At 43.8% G+C, this 16,748-nt stretch overlaps 2 protein-coding genes across 4 annotated transcripts in view; both read right to left on the reverse strand.

Annotated features, from left to right (window-relative positions):
• The window catches only part of PRSS8 (serine protease 8), a 687,619-nt gene that overhangs the window by 522,236 nt on the left and 148,635 nt on the right, over window positions 1-16,748 (reverse strand). The gene's annotated exons all lie outside the window — the stretch shown is intronic.
• The window catches only part of FBXL19 (F-box and leucine rich repeat protein 19), a 36,170-nt gene continuing 21,800 nt past the window's right edge, over window positions 2,379-16,748 (reverse strand). For 2 of the 3 annotated variants that reach the window (XM_042472869.1, XM_042472868.1), the window contains 4 exons: window positions 13,423-13,586; window positions 11,434-11,595; window positions 9,962-10,180; window positions 2,379-8,127 (listed from right to left, as the gene is read on the reverse strand). In XM_042472869.1, the coding sequence (XP_042328803.1) occupies window positions 7,913-8,127; window positions 9,962-10,180; window positions 11,434-11,595; window positions 13,423-13,586 (760 nt within the window). In that variant the 3' untranslated portion in view covers window positions 2,379-7,912. The remainder of the gene's footprint in view (window positions 8,128-9,961; window positions 10,181-11,433; window positions 11,596-13,422; window positions 13,587-16,748) is intronic. The other variant, XR_006104514.1, reaches the window with a different exon arrangement.

Consider the following 16,748-nt stretch of genomic DNA (forward strand, 5'->3'; position numbering starts at 1 on the left):
TATGGCACCAGGATGTTAAAACCTGTAGCAAAGCAAATCAGTAGAGGGCAGGTTTTTCGTCAGTGGCTGCCAAGTAGTTAAAAACACAACTGAATTGAACTTAAATAAAAATCATTCCAAATCTCAAAAAAATTACATACTGTTTTGGCAACCATGGGCTGTCAGCCTTGGTTGGTTAAGAAATACATGGGACTTCTCTCAATGCTGGTCTTTTCCAAAGTGCAGCTCACCAACTATGGCCCAACAAAAGGAGCTTCCAAAGCAGTTTGCAATTCAGTATGATGAGAAGCCAGCATTTCAATGAGATAGCAATAACAGAATTGCAAGACTGAAAACTGGAGCAGGCTCTTGTACCTTTAATACTTGTGTTGTTGTTGTGTGCTTTCAAATCATTTCCAACTTATGGCAACTCTTAAGATGAACCCATTGCTAAAATGGTGAAGGGTCTGGAAACCATGCCCTATGAAGAACGACTTAGGGAGCTGGGGATGTTTAGCCTGGAGAAGAGAAGGTTAAGAGGTGCTATGATAGCCCTGTTTAAATATTTGAAGGCATGTCATATTGAGGAGGGAGCAAGCTTGTTTTCTGCTGCTCTAGAGACTAGAACATGGAACAATGGATGCAAGCTCCAGAAAAAGAGATTCTACCTCAACATTAGGAAGAACTTTCTGACAGTAAGGGCTGTTTGACAATGGAACACACTCCTTCCTTGGAGATTTTGGTGGAGTCTCCCTCCTTGGAGGTCTTTAAACAGCGGCTGGATGGCCATCTGTTGGGGATGCTTTGATTGAGATTTCCTGCATGGCAGGGGGTTGCACTGGATGGCCCTTGGGGTCTCTTCCAACTTTATGATTCTATGACATTTTCTTGGCATGTTTCTTCAGAGGGGGCTTGCCTTTGCCACTGCCATCCCCTAAGGCTGAGAGAGTGTGACTTGCCCAGGGTCACTCAATGGGTTTACATGGCTGAGCTGGGAATCAAACCCTTTTCTTCAGAGTCATAGTCCAACGCTGAAATCACTACACCACACTGGCTCTTAATGGTTGCGTATAAGAGGGAACTTCAGCATCGGTGGCTTGTTACCTGGTTGTGTGATAAGCAACACCTCTTGAAATTCCCTCTTCTACATAACCAATAAAGGTACTGTACAGGAGCCCTCTCCAGTTTTCAGTCTGGCAATCATAGAGCCAATGCATCTCTTTGGAGCCTAGATCTTAACCTTGATGTGTCTACTTAACATAACCAGTCTCAGACTGGCACACAACCAGCATACAACCCAAGTGTATTGAAGTGTTGTTCTTGAGCACTGTGATGCAGCACATCTACTGAGTTGGTGGAAAGTACCAGGGGACACCTCCCTCCCCAGAGCCTAAATCATGAAGTTCACTGGGTTTGGGGTGGCCAGATTGAAAACTGAAGAGGGCTCCTGAACTTGTAAAGGTTGTGTAGAAGCGAGAATTTCAACAGAAGTTTCTTGTTACTTGGCTGAACTCAAAGACATAGCCATGTTAAGTCTGGAAAATCAGCATGCAAAGGGATGTTGTAGCACATTTGAGACTAACTGAAAGAAAGAAGCTGGAAGCATGAGCTTCTGTAGACTTGAGCCTACTTCCTCAGATGGTGGTGTGACAAGCAACGCTTGCTTAAAAAAACCCTTTGTTCTGCACAACTACTGAAGATACAGATGTTCTCTCCAGGTTTCAGTTTGATAACCGTAACTGGGTTACTTTGAGCCAATCCATTCAGTCCCACCCTACCTGACCTCAGAAGGCTGTTGTGAGGATAAAATGGAGTAATAGTGATAAGGCCACAGAGACCTCCTTACATGAATGATAGGCCATAAACAACTATCCACATCCACTGCACTAAATTATTCACAGCACTGCTTTTGCAATTTTTGCTTTTCAGATTGCAGGTGTGTGTGTGTGTGTGTGTTATTTGAGATCCCCCCCCCCCCATAAAAACAAATAAATTCCTGCAAGTAGAGAACTAGCATGGCAGAGGGAAAGGTGCTAATTTTCTACCTGGAAGGAAGTGTGTGTATTTGTGTGTGTGGGTTTAAATGCATCTAGGAAAATATATGCAATATTGTGAGTCTCTACCTCTAGCCTGAAACAGTAAAGTCCACCTCCTGATTTTGCCATTTGCCTAGACAAAGATGGTGCCAACCTCCAGAAAAGGAACACATACATACTGTGGGCCCTCAGGATCTGCTGAGGTTTGGTTCCAAGGCCCCTCACTGATACCAGAATCCATGGATACTCAAGTCCCATTAAATACAATGGCAGAGTATAATGATATCCCTGATATAAAATGGCAAAATCACAGTTTGCTTTTTGGAATTTATTTTTTTAAAAATATTTTCAAACCGTGGCTAGTTGAATCCGTGAATATGGAGGGCCAACTGTATATAAAACAGGGGGAGTCCCCACCAAGCGTCAGTGTTGTAGACTTTAAAATGAGCCTTTTCCCAATGCAAGGCTGTGACATGCCTCCAGTTTCCATTCTGTCAAGGGCTATCTTAAGCCACCAGTAATCTGGAGTGGGCAGCAAGTAGCCCTCCAGATGTTGTTGGACTACAATTCCCAGCAGCTGTAGGCAGCATAATTAATGGTGAGGCATACTGGGAGTTGCTGTCCAACAGAGAGCTTCATAGTTCTCATCCGTGCCCTATAGAGTGTAACCCCCACCCCGCTTGTCGGCGCTAACACAAAAGAAAAACAAAATAAAACCTCTGAAAAAACCAAAAGGAGAGTTTATAAAAAATATGTCCAGAAACCATAAAACAGAACCCATTAAAAATTAAAAAATAATAATAATTAAAAAACCCAACATTTTTATTCACAACACTTTTTTAAAAAAACAAAAAAGAAAACAAAACAAAACCAAGGAGTGGGGGGTGGTGGAAAAATAAACAAGAAAAACAAGAAACAAAACCAAGCAGGCTTTTAAGACCAAAACACATATTTCATTTGTTTTGTGGTTTTTTTTTTAAGATTTTGTTTCATTTATATAGCAAACAGTTATTGTACAATAACAGAACCCCTGAAATTCAGATTGGAAACTGTTCTCGCGGCCCCCGCCCCTCTCAACAGTCCCAAGAGGCTGGGATGGAGGTGTGCAGGCTGAACACTGCAAAAGACACATTGCTCCAAACTGGATTTCTCCCCCATTTTATTTTACTTTCTCTCCCCCCCCCAGCTGTTTTTTGTCTCGACGGATGGGTGAGGAGGAGAGAAGTGGGCACCTGCGTGATTCAAGTTGTATGAAGGATGAAGGCTTGGGAAGCAAGCATGGGAAAAGGGGAGACGAGAGAATACAGCTGTGGTCTGCTAAACTAGGAGAAGGTCCATAGGGATGTCAGTGGTAGAATGTGTCTAGCTTTGCTTGTGGTAGTGTGTGTCTGGCCCCTGCTTGTGGTGTAGTGTGTCTAGGAGAGATGGCCATGACAGACCAATTTCAGGTAAGGGGGAACCTTGGAGCATTTTGGGAAGGCTACATCTTGGGAGGATTTGAAGCTAGAGGAAGAGAATTTCAGGAGGAGATATTTCTCTATATGCTTGTTATCATTCCAGGAGCAGTCCCTTTGTGTTGGAGAGACAGCTGCCTATGTGCCAAGGATGTGAGTGTATGCCTTTCCAGTGATTGTAGGTGGGAAAAGCCGTGTAGGGGAGGGAAGCAGAGAAAAAAAAAAGGGGGGGGATTCATTGCTTGCATCCCCTCTGTCCAAAACACATCTCTGGCCATGGATACCGTTCCAAATTGGTCCATCCGCCTCCCTGACCCACATCAAACTTTCCCCCTGAAAGCAGCAGTCTTTAACAGACCCTTGGATCATATTCTTTTTTTTTTTTTTCACCATTTCTTTTTAAACCTGAGGTATTTTTCTTTTCTCTTTTTTTTAGTTACAACATCCATTCAAAACAAAGATTTAAAACGAAACAAAAGAACCACCCCAAACCCTAAAGGATATGTTTGAAACAGCACCTCCTCGTGGATCACCATCCTTGACTGTTGGAGGAAAGGCAAGGATGGGTCACCATGGCACAGGTAATGAAACTCCTCACCTCTTTTGTTAATATTACCCTTTTGTTCTGTGTCCCCCCCCCATCCTGAACGCAGTGAAAACTGACAGCCACATGTGGCTATTTCTTAGTGTACAAGAAATTGAGAGCATAGGCCCAAGTCTACCTGGGGAAGGAGCTTGCTCTGGTGAGATTTAATCCACTTGGTTTGCACCATGGAGTGTCTGGAGAGTGGAGACAAAATTAAGAGAAGGCAATACAGTACATATTTATGCTGTGCCAGAAGGAAAGTTGACATTTTATGGAAGTGGAACGACCTGTTGGACTTCTCCCCACTTCCCCATGAAGGCAGAATCCCCCTGCTCTACTACATCATCTTCTTAAGTCTCCTCCGCTTTCTCCACCTCTCAAATACGTAATACTTTCTTCTTAGGAGTGTATAAGGGATGACTTAGGAAGGAGAAAGTCCAGAAATGGGAGCAGTTGGGGGGAAAGGAAAGATACCTTGGCCCTCTTTGGCTAATGGAGTGAGAGGGAAGGATTTTTATTTCATCAGACAAATAAAATAAAATAAAACAAAACAATTAAACCAAACCAATTTTCTGAAAACAATAAAAAGAGCACCCAACAGAAGCTTTAAAAAAAAACGAACAAAACACCGAAAACCTCGCCTCTGATTCCAAGACCTATCGCTGCGTTTTTCAAGTAATGCTTTAGTAATAAATGAACGTTCAAGTGTGTGTATATATATTATATAAAAGTTATGATTACCAATTTGAAAGCCAGTCTCACGCCATCTCCCCTCTTCCCAAATTCCAACATGCAGAATGGATGTTTCTGGTGCCCTCTGACAAACCAGGTTAGAGACTCTGGGATGCAGAAGACAGAAAAGAGGTGAGGAAAAGAAGGGGCCACGGGGAGGGAGTTTCAGAGCTGGGATTCTGGGAAACCTTGGTAATGAGAAAGATTGGAAGGGGAGAAACTTTAGAGTGTGTGTGTGTGTGTGACATAGATAATCTTCTATTACTTGCTACGCTGCTCCCTTTGGAAACCTACCAAACTCAAATCCCTGTTCCATTTAGCAAGTCAATAAGAAAGCAACATGGAGGTGAAGGAAGGTGGGGAGGACAGGAGAGCTGTGGTGAGGAAACACATAAGAGGATACTAGCCCAACCCCAGACAGCATACATAAAGGAAGAGAAGAATTGTATTAACCGTGTCACCCCACCTACACATAGAAGGAGCAAAATGACCGATAACAGGCACAACTTCGGTCCAAAACATTCTTTTTGCACCCTTTTCTACAGTATTTCTCTTCCCAACCCTGTTAAAATAAAGAAACACACACACGCACGTGCACGCATGTGTGCACACATACACACACAAAATAGGAGGGAGGTTCAAGTTTGAAACAGTGGGGCAAAGGGCAACCAGAATTAAGCCAAGGCCTGGCTTGCTCCCCAGCCCCACCTGTGTGGTACTGTGGCAAAGAAATGCCGCTCTCTCCTCTCCCCTGGTTTCCAAAAAGTGGTTATTAAAGCTTATGGACCTGAACAAACAAGGTAAGGGGGGGGGGGAATACGGGAGTTGGAACTGGGGGCAGGGAGAGGAACAAGACAGCTGCCATTTACCTCCCAGGATGAGGTTAGAAAAACAGCAAAAACAAAAAGATAGAGTGAGACAACATGCTAAACCCACCCTGACTTCAAGCTCTGTTTGTCTCTAGATCTCATATGAGAGGCTTCTTAGGGGAGGAGGAGAAGTGGAATTTGGTAAAGATGGTGGGCAGACACACAACCTCAGGGGTCAGGCTAGAGAGGGAGGAAAGGGGGATTGTGGTCTGGAGAAGAAGGAACGAATGGCTGGGAGGATAACTTGAGTGTGTTTGCAGGAGTAAAAATGCTACCAGAGTAGAACTGTAGATAGAAGTGTCTATATAAGAAGAATGAACAAGAATGCAGACAGGCAGTGGGACAGCAAGCCGAGAATGTACATGTGGTACACATGCGCTAATGCATATGGCTGCTGCTCAGAGTGCTCATCTTTTCTTTTTGTCTGGCTATCAGCACCAAAGGTGGAATGGGGCATCTCACATTTCTTTGACAGTACAGTCAAAGTTGTAAACCTCCATACAGGCCATATGGAGATTTACAACATGAGTTTCATGGGCATGGGAATGAGCTGTATTCCAGCTTCACTTGTACTTCAAAGAATACCCTAAGGAGTCCTTGGAGTGGTCCAAGACACACAGCAGAATGAGAGAATAGAATGGATTGTGCCATTTCAGACTGCAAAAAGAGGACAAGCATAAGAAATAGCTTTTCTATTTTTTCCAGGTCTCTCTTTAGAAAAGGTTTCTGCATGTTCTAAATTAATACAGAGAGATTTAATGTCACGCTTCACCCAATGTACAAGTTCACTCTTACAAGGAGCCTTTTAAGTGACAAGTCTTCAAAAACAGAAATTCCCTCTCCTGTCTGTGTTTGTGATATGGTACAAGAATGACGTGCAAGTGCATGTCAAGAGTGTGCTGTATTTACTTTGGCCAAACTGGGCAGGGACCTTACTGGTTGAGAACCATGAGGATTACTACAGACAGAACAAAAGGGAACAAAAATTCTTTGAGCGTCGACAGACATGCCTGATGTAAGTCCCCATATGAGGAAAAAAGAGAGATGTGGACACTCAGAAAAAGTTTCTGAATGTATGCAAAATGAATGAAAGTGTGAATAGAAGTGCGGTGGACAAGAAATAGAGATGGGAGGTGTAAAGGTAAATGTGGAGGGCTGAGCATCCATTGAAGGGTCCACTCATGCATGTGCCTTGCATGTGTGTCCACGTGCACATACTGGTTTTTGTGTAAACAATATAGCAGCAGAGACAGTGTATATATGGATTGCAATGTGTGCATGTTACCAGTTTTGGTGTTTAAGCACAATTTGTGCACGGGTCAGGCACACGCATCAAAATTCATGGGTGGGTGCGAGACCACCTGAACATTCAGATCAGCTTGGAGGGGGGGAATAAGGGAAGAGAAAGATGGTGGAAAAGGACATGTATACAAAGAATGTGCCTTTGGGGCATCCAGGGAATTGAACCCATCCGTACATGGCAACCCAAGGCCTATATACTGCAATGGGAAAGGGGTGTGTGCATTGGTGTGGACGGAATTTCAGTGGGCATGTAGTGAGGCAGGGTGGGAAATCTAAGTATCAGCTGCCGGGTCCCCACCACCACCCTTTTAAAAGCCACACTGAAAACAAACATCTGGGAAAGGTGGCAGAGGGAAGGAGAGACAGGCATACAGACAGGCAGACTCACACACACTTTCAAAATCATAAAGGCAGCATGTGTGTGTGAGGGGGGAATGGATGAAGTTGGAGTGCACATTTGCATCAGGGAAGGGATGAGAAAAATAATAATCCAACACCATACAATAAGCTGCCTTCCTCCTGAGCTGGCGTTTCAAGGCTGAGTGTCAAGCTCCCACCCACCTTGCCACACCCACCCCTAGAGAGCTGCGGTACCAACGGTGGCACAGATCGATGTTTTAGGGGGCAGGGAAAGAATGAGACGGCGCAACACATGATGGGAGGAATACGCCTTTCCCAGCACTGTAAAGCAACTAGGCTGCTGCAGGCCACACTTACTCTGTGGCTGTCCTGGAACAAAGGGATGGAGCAAAAGGCGACCTGCCCTGCAGTGAGCCCGACGGGTCAGGGGAGCACAACCCCTCACCTTCCTTACCGCACGCTCAAGGGGGTGGGGGTGGAGACGCCACTCTGGTTCAGTGCATGGCTTTAAGTAGAAAGGTTCTCTCAGAGTCCGTGTTCGGTTGTCTGATTGGTGAGGCAGAGTCTCCCTGCGCCTCCACCCCAGGGCGGGTATTAGCTGTCCTTCAGCAGCAATTTCTCCTCGGGGCAACGGAAAGGAGGTGCTGAGGCAGGGGCAGGGGGAACAGAAGCCCTGTTGGCGACCGAGTCTTCAGCAAAGCGGGCACAGGCCTCAGGTGTGATGTGGTGGCAAGAGCGGAGGTCAATGCGGGAAAGGCGTGGGCAGCGGCGGAAAAGGGGCAGACACTGATCCGTCAGCCGGTTACATCCTATAACCGAAGAAAGGGACAGACAGTTCAAAGCTCTTCCCAGTTTAGAAAGCAACCTATATTTACTACTGAAATATGATTCTGATTTGGGGAGTGACACCTCAAGATCTGAGCAGTTGGCAGCAGGCTTCCTCTTTTATATCTCAATGTTATTCAATAACACCTAGGTTTCTAGCTCTCAGGAATGCAGAGCGATTTGAAAGTGAGACTACTCCACAAAGAGAAATTGGATAGATGTTTTTTTATGCTCAACAGCCTCCCAAAATGCCAGTGACACTTGTTTGAATAATTTATTCAAAAGGTGGCTTACAGTGGTGGGCTACTTAGGCAAACCAGATGTTACTGGACTGCAATCTCCATCATTCCATACCATTGCCATTGGTGGCTGGGGCCAATGGGAGATGCCGACCAACAACAGATGAAAGATATGTCTCCTATCTCTGGCATATGCTGTAGGAATTTGGCACACTTTATTGTTGTGTGCCTTCAATGTGTTTCTAATTTATGGTGACCCACTCACAGTTTTTTCTTGGTTAGATTTCTTCAGAGGAGGTTTGCCATTGCCTTCTTCTAAGGCTGAAAGTGTGTGACTCAGCCAAGATTACCCAGTGGGCTTCCATGTCAGAGTGAATATTTGAACCCTGGTATCTGAGAATCCTAGTCCAATGCTCAAACCCCTAAATTGTGCTGGTTCTTTACTATACTTATTTACAGATTTAGGATGTTTTCTGTGCCTGGAAGAACCATGGGAACTGTATTCTGAGGGACAGGTGTAGTGAGTTCACAGTAGCCTTAAAAAAGCCTACAAGTTGCAGGCTTTTGGGGGCACAGAGCTATTGACAGTTAAACAATTACACAATTAATAAAAATTATAGATCAGAAATGTTCTCTAGATTTTTGGCTACTTTTCTGTTCTCTCCTGAATATAAAAATAGTTGTTCTTGCTTCTTTCTAGAACATCTGTAAAATCCAACATGAAGTCAGGTTTAAATGGCGGTAATAATAATAATAATAATAATAATAATAATAATAATAATAATAATAATTTGGTAGTGCCAGCAAGAGTAGACCCATTGAATCAACTGTTGAATGGTAAGTCAACATTTAGTGATTGAAGTGATTCAGTGAGCCTGGCCTAACTGGGAGTAATAATTGGATTTAGGCCATAAAAGTAATCGCTGAATCCTTGCTACACTTAAATCAAGGCCTGTGTCAGACACAATATAAGAACAAGTAACAAGCAACACACAATATAAGAACAAGTAATGCTACTATCAACTAGATCCAAGCTAACTGGAACTTTCTAGAAAGCCTATGCTAGGAGTTTCTTTCTCCCAGTTAGTCTTAAGGCTGCTATTGGATTCCTTTCCATATTTTAAAGTAATGTAATGAGTTACTTTTCAAAATAAGCAATGAATAATTTCAAAAAAGTAATGTTCCTTTGGCTAAATATCCTGAAGGCACCAGATTCTATTTGATCTCAGAAGTTAAGCAGGATCAGCTTTACTTAGTACTTGGAAAGGAGACCAGGGGCTGTAAGCTATATTTCAGTGGAAGGTCAGAGCAAACCACTTCTGAGTATTCCCTGCATAGGAAATTCCTATGAAATTTGTGGGGTTGCCATGTCAACAAACAATTTGAAGGCACATATTTGACTTTTTATGTTCCATACTATCCAAAATAGTTTGGTATGGATAGGTGGAAATTTATCTCAGGGTTTTCTTAAAGGCTAACCAAGTACTGGCACTAGGACAAGCAGGAAAGATGGAACAACAAATGGCTTTGAGGGAGAGGGATCCTACCCACCATCATCCCTGTCCCTGGCTCAACTTACCAGCGAGGTTGAGCTCGGCAAGGGTCTCTCGGAGTGGAGAGTTAGCAGCGGTCAGCAGGTTAACAGACTGGTCGCCCACGTGGTTGCAGTGGCTCAGGTCCAGTTTGGCAAGCTGAGGGGTATGCCGGATCACCAAGCGCAGGGATGAGTCCGTGATGTCCAGCCCAGAAAGCCGCAGCTCAGAAACATTCTGGAGCCGGCCTCGACTATCAGTCTGGCCTGGCAGGGTTGGAGAAAAAGATGTGGGTGAGTGAGCCAAGGCCAGCGAAGAAGGTGGGATAGCCTGCTTTGGGAAGTGGATTGTAGCCAATACTACAAGACATGTGTGATGTGAGAAGCTGTGGAAGCCTGAGTGGAGCCACCCAATCATGGCTCATGGAATGCTGGGAGGAGGGCTATGGGGAAAGGATATAATCTGCAAGCTTGTGTGTTAAAAATTAGATAGGCCAGTGAGAGACAGAGAGGGTCAGGTATAAACACAGAGAGGGCTATTAGAAAGAATCTTCTGTGAAAAGCATATCAGTAAGAGGGAGAATGACTGCTATTGAATTAAAATCTACTCTGGAGCAGCAAATCAATTTAAGCATCAAAGTGTGTCATGCTAAAGTTCTAAAGAATGTGTCCTGCAGCAGGTCACTAAAAAGCCTCCCTTGATCCAGATGAGAACAAGTTGGGGAATGCAATGCTGCACTGTAGGTCACCTGATGTTAGATTTCATCTCCCATAATTTTGCATTATCCACTTGCCAGTGGGTAGCAGGAGGTATCCCAAAGGAATAAAAACTGATTAATGATAGGATAACAATCTTGGGGAGGTTGAGGGAAAGCAGGAGCTTGTCCTTTTTTGAGCCATACAAAACCAGTCATCACAAGAGGGCAGGGGTGGGCAACTGTATCCTTCCAGATGTTGCTACACTGAAATTCCCTGGTCAGCATCATATAGTGATGAGAGGTATTGGGAATGGCCATTCAAAAATAGCTCAAGGGCCCAGATGCTGCTAATCCCTTTCAGCAGGGAGCAAATGCTTCGGAAATGACTTTCCTTGAGAGGGTTTTGTTGAATTCACCAAAGGGCAGGAAAGGATTCTGGATATTAAGGCTAAGCAAGAAAGGGAAAGCACAGCCTTGAGGAGATAAGCATGACAACCCAAATACAGCTCATTAAACATGAACCAGCCCACTTCTGCCATCCCAAGCAAAAGTTAAAAATGGGCTGTGGAGCTTCTGGCTAATGGCCCTGAAGGGACTAACGGATCATCTATTATGCAAGCATGACTTGACAAGAAAGACTAACACTGTGGCAACAGTTCACAGCTCAGGATGCAGAAATTCTAAGAAAGCATTTAAGAGGGTAATTCAAATGAGTTTTTGATGCAGGGACAGAAGACAGTGAATTATCAACTTTATTTTCCCATGGTCCAGGAAGGAATAGAATTGATCAGAGAGCCTTCTCTTGGTGAACCCAATTTTTACCTGGCTTAGTGTCTGTGGTAGGTAACAGCAGCTCACGGAGGTGGGAGTCCTTGACGTCCTCAATCCAACGCAAATCCAGAAGCCGCAGGGAAGGGAAGTTAGCTGTACTAAGCGCCGACACAGAGCACCAAGAGCAGCCAGTCAGGATGAGCTCCTTGAGGCCTGAAAAGATGGACAAGACAACACTCAGAGGGGGCGAGAACATCAGAAACTGCCCCACCTTTCCTCTAAAAAATGTAACAAATTCTCACTCTGTACTTTTCTCCTTTGTTGATTCTTCCCCCACTCCCAAAAATGTTGTGCTTTGAGGCTGTGAAGTCCTATCCTGCACCTCAGAAAGCCTCTTGATGTATTCATGTATTAAAACATTTATGTCTTGCCCTGTTCCCATGACATCCGTTCTGGATCCCCCTGCATAAGGGGAAATCTTTGTATGCTCATGCACCATTGGAAACAATGGTGCGCATGGTTGTGGTGGTGCACACGTCATTACTTTCATTGCAGTGTGGCTTCCACGTAAGGTGTAGGCCGCATATAGTGCGTCAGCATATGGCGCTGGTGCACTGTACACTCAAAACAACTTAAAATTTAAAACTATACATGAGATTTTAAATCAGTGGTTCCCAAACTTTTTCAGGCTACTGACCCCCTTCTTCTTAGGTGACATCCTAGCATCCCCCCAGCACCTATTTCTCAAAATTAGGTACAACCATGTTAAATTTGATCATCTGATATTCAGTTTGGGCCATAAGCAATGACAGTAACTTTTAATGTGTTACCTCCAAGCTCTGAAATTACTAATGAGAAGGTTAGGCAACAATGCCATCAACTGTATATGGAAACTGTATAAAAATTACTATTTCAGGATAAAACAGGACAAAAAAGTTACCTTGTGAACCAAAATACATTGGAAGATGCTATTGATTTTCAAGCATTTTTAAAAAATGCATGTTGATATGGAAGCAAAACGAGATGAACTTACAAATAAACAAGAGAAAGTGACAAGGACCAGAAACAGGCTGATCATTCAGATTTTTTCCCTTCAGAGATCTGCTACAGCCCAGAGATGTAGCCAGAGAGGCAGTGGGAACATAAAAGGAGGGTGTGCAGGAGGCCTGTAAACACCTTTGACATTCCCTTTGTCCTCTTGCTGCTAGGAACAGACAACAGCCGCCCAGTGAGTGATTAACCTTGGAGTGCTTTGACAACTAATTCCAAGCTTTGGGGTCTCTTCTCTAGGTCTGCCATAAGTCCAGCAAGTGAGTCGAATTTTAGACATTTAAGGACCAAGTGGGAAGTACAGATATACTCACAAGCTGACTCCCCAAGCCCCACTTCTGTGCCCCCTAAAGCACCCAGGCTGTCACCCAAAGCCCCTCAATATATATTTTTTAAAAAGCTGGTGTGATTTTCATGTAATTTTCACCCTAAACCATGCCAAAGCATTCAGAACTGCCTGCAAACAGTGGTTTGCCTTCTCCTGCTCCTTAGAAGCTTCACCCCAAGCCTTTATTTTGGCTGTATATCGGCCAAAAATAATGACAGGAATCTATGCACGTCACATCCAGTGAACCTGGACATGCAGGGGTGAAAACTGCATTCCTCCATAACTGCCCCAAACTTATAATTGATTGCATGGAGTCTTTTCTTTTTTAATGGGTTGCTTGTGCTGTATTTTAAACTCTATTTTGCTTTCAGCTATGTTTAATATGATATCTTGTTTAACTGGGTTTTAATTTTTGTATCTATCTAGTTTTTTAAAAGATTTATTTTGCTTTTGTATTTTTGTAATCTGCCATGGATTCTAAACACACACACACACACACACACACACTTTTTGTCCTCACTTGTGACTTCAGCATCTTTTAAACATAATGGAGGACCTCTTGACAACTGTGACTTTATGAATGGGATAAAAACTTCAAATAAGTAAGCACCAGCCACTGCCGCCCCTTAGCCCAGCCAACCCATCCTTCTCACCCACAATACCTTGTAGCCTGTTGAGAAGCCACATTAGCTGCTTCTTGGAAATGTTGGTCCAGCTAAGGTCGAGACTGGCTGGTTGCCGGCGGATAATGCCACTGAGCATGGAGGGAGTAATGGATTTCCGACGGCTCAGGTCAATGTGTGTCCAAAGCCGCTTGTCACAGCACCTATGGTGGGCCGAAGACCAGGAAAGAGGGGAAATGTAATTCAGTTCACCTAGTGAGAGAGCATGAGCGAGTGAGAGAGAGAGAGAGTATGGATATGAAAAGAGGGTGGGAGAAAACCTATAGTATAATTTCAAAGTGTTTGTTTGTCCATTCTGCTGTAACAAGGACTGCCCATGTTGTCTTGGACAGCTGGGAGTTGCAGTTCAACATCTGGAAGATTGCATGATTCCCATCCAGGTACTACAAAAACCTGCACGCTTCACCATTAGTCATCAAATGTAATGTGTTTCCTAATGGGACCCAAACAAAGACTAGAATAAGGTTTCATATCAGATTCATCAGCTCCTAATGCTGGGTACCTCCGCTGGGTACCTCCTGAACCAGCAATTCTGATTTCTGTATTTTATTTTAATCCCCCCCCCAGGCATGTACATTTATAAACCAAGTTGGTAGATTCTACCTTTTTGGAGAGTTTTAAACAGAGTCTGGATGGTCATGGCTCTAGCTGCAGATTGTCCCTTTATCAAGTGATTGGACTACATGTCCTTTGAGGTTTCTTTAAACTCTACCATTTGGTGGTTCCCAATCTTGCATCTACAGATGACTGTCACTGGGCATACCAGCAAGGCTTCTGGAAGCTGAAAATCAGTAATGTGTGGGCAGTCAGGTTTGGGCACCAGTAAGCTAAAGGTTCGTGTGCACCTAAAGGCACCAGATCTTGTTTCATCTTAGAAGATAAGCAGGAGGGAGACCACCAATGAATACAAGGTGCTGTAGACTATATTTTAGAGGAAGGAACATGCATTCCTTGCCTTTAAAACTAAGATATTCCTTGCCATCTGACATCATCTGGCCTCAGAGAAAGAGAAAGGCTGGCTAGCCCCATCAGGCCTGGCCTAATATAAGATGAGCCCTCCCTTCTCTGCCATCTGACATCATCCAGCCTCAGATGAAGAGAAAGGCCTGCCAGCTTCATCAGGCTTGGCCTGAACTAAGAAGACGAGCCCTCCTTCCAGTCCATCTGCCATGGTCCAGGACTCAGAGGAAGAGAAGAACAGCTGGACTTATTCCCCTTCCCACTGCCATTCCCTTCTTCTGTTGTGTCATGTCTTTTTGACTATCTGTAAGCCACTCTGAGAGTGTTTCTGGCTGAAAAGCTGGGTATAAATACAGTAAAAAAAAAACACCTATGAAATCCATGGTGACTTGAAGGCACACACATACACACACTCCAATACAGTGGTACCCCGGGATACGAATTGATCGCGTTACGAAATTTCCGGGATACGAAAAAAATAGATAGGAAAAAACTGTTCCGGGTTATGATATTTTTTTTTGGGTTACGAAAAAAATATCGGCGCGAAATTCAAATGCGAAGCGCGGCTAGCGGCTTTCCAGCCGCTAGCCGCGCTTCGGAAAAGCCTTTTTCGGGTTGCGAAATGTATCGGGTTACGAACGCCGCGGCGGAACGAATTAATTTCGTAACCTGAGGCACCACTGTAGTTCAAAGGCTCCAGCTCAACCCAGAAGTTTGTCAGAAGTTTCTGAACAAAATGCATCAAGGAAATAGAGAACTTCTTCAGGAAAACAGCTTAACTAGCTCTGCTAAACCATGCCCTGGTTTAATAAGCAAAATAAACCTTGAGAAGCAGTCTAGTACAGATCCAAGAAACCACTACAAACAGGGCCTTCCCCCCCCCCCAAGAATGAAATCAGTACATGTGGAATTGGAAAAAACCAGCCAAACCCAAAAACTCATGTATTTCTTTAAATTAAGCTGGAAGAGCTTTAAGTGACACTGGCTGAAAAGGCATGTTCCATTTATACCAGTGGCCCCCCAGCTTTGGTCCTCCAGTTGGTTTGGACGTCAGATCCCAGAGTTTGTGACTTTGCCCCAGCTGGCTGGATTTTTCTGGGAGCTGAAGTCCAAAATACCTGGAGGACCAAAGCTTAGGAAGCAGGCAAGAAACAACAGGCCTCCGCCTGCCAAGTTGAAGAGCCCTCCCCTGACCTCCATCTTGAGGGGAGAGAAGCAGAGGTTTTTTTTTTGTTACTTGCTTTGTTGTATATGCATATGTATGCTGTAAACCGCTTTGATCGTAGGAAAAGCGGTATACAAATAAAACATATTATTATTATTATTATTATTATTATTGTTGGAGAGCAAAAAATAGACTTTCCCATTAAATGAACTGACAACTTTAAGATACAAACCAATTTCACAATTTTTCTCAGCCTCTTTGGGTATGAGAAACAAACTTTACAAAAGATGCAACTAGAAAGGTTATGTTCTACATGTAATGGGAATGGCACAAATTTCAAGCAAAAACCCATAATATTTAAAAGGGAGATGGACAGTAGTCACCTAAAGGTTGCCAGCCTGTTTTGTTAACTTACAAATCTAAGTCCCCCCCCCCCCTTTTTTTTTTAACATGCTGGGAGCTGTTGAGACAGGCTTTATTGGTTTTCCCCTTTTCTCTCTGTTTTGCTGTTCACACAGGGTCATTAAAGAATTCTGGAGGCAGCTGATATTTTACCTTGAGTGTAGTAGGCAAAGACATGCAGCAGTAGAATTGGCTAGAGCCAATTCCCCCTTTCCCAGCTCAAGCCTTATTGCATTGCTTACTGTGCAGATGCTGTTGCATCTTGGCACTCAAAAATGTTTCTCCAGCTCTGCTTCCCATTCTCTCAATGCTGTTGCTGCTAAAACATTTCAGCTATACAGAGAACAAAGAGGAAAAGGCAGGGGCATAAAAAGGCTTGGTAAAAAAGAGTTTCTTTTTCAGAGGTTTTGTTAACAGAGCTACATCTGTGCTTTATTTTAATCTGTGTTTTGAGCTGCCCTGGGTCCCCTATTGGAAGGAAAGGGGGATATAAAGTAAAATGGCATTATTCATACATCTCTCCCCCACAATAATTCTGCCTTTGTTGGTAAATGGAGAGGCTAAAAACTTTACACAGAACTGTCAATTAATATGTGGGGAGGGGATTTTCTTCAGGTGCATGGGATGAAAGCAGTGGTATTGTTATAGCCTGAAAATATTCAAGTGACTTCAGTTCAGATGTAGGCAGTGCCCACAGGACAGATGTTTCCTGCTCAACTAAAAAAAGCAGTGGAAGAAGAAGGGGAGAGGGAGGAAGTCTACTTTTAGATGTTAACAA

This window comes from Sceloporus undulatus, chromosome 6, assembly GCF_019175285.1.
Source record: "Sceloporus undulatus isolate JIND9_A2432 ecotype Alabama chromosome 6, SceUnd_v1.1, whole genome shotgun sequence".
Classification (NCBI taxonomy): Eukaryota; Metazoa; Chordata; class Lepidosauria; order Squamata; family Phrynosomatidae; genus Sceloporus; species Sceloporus undulatus.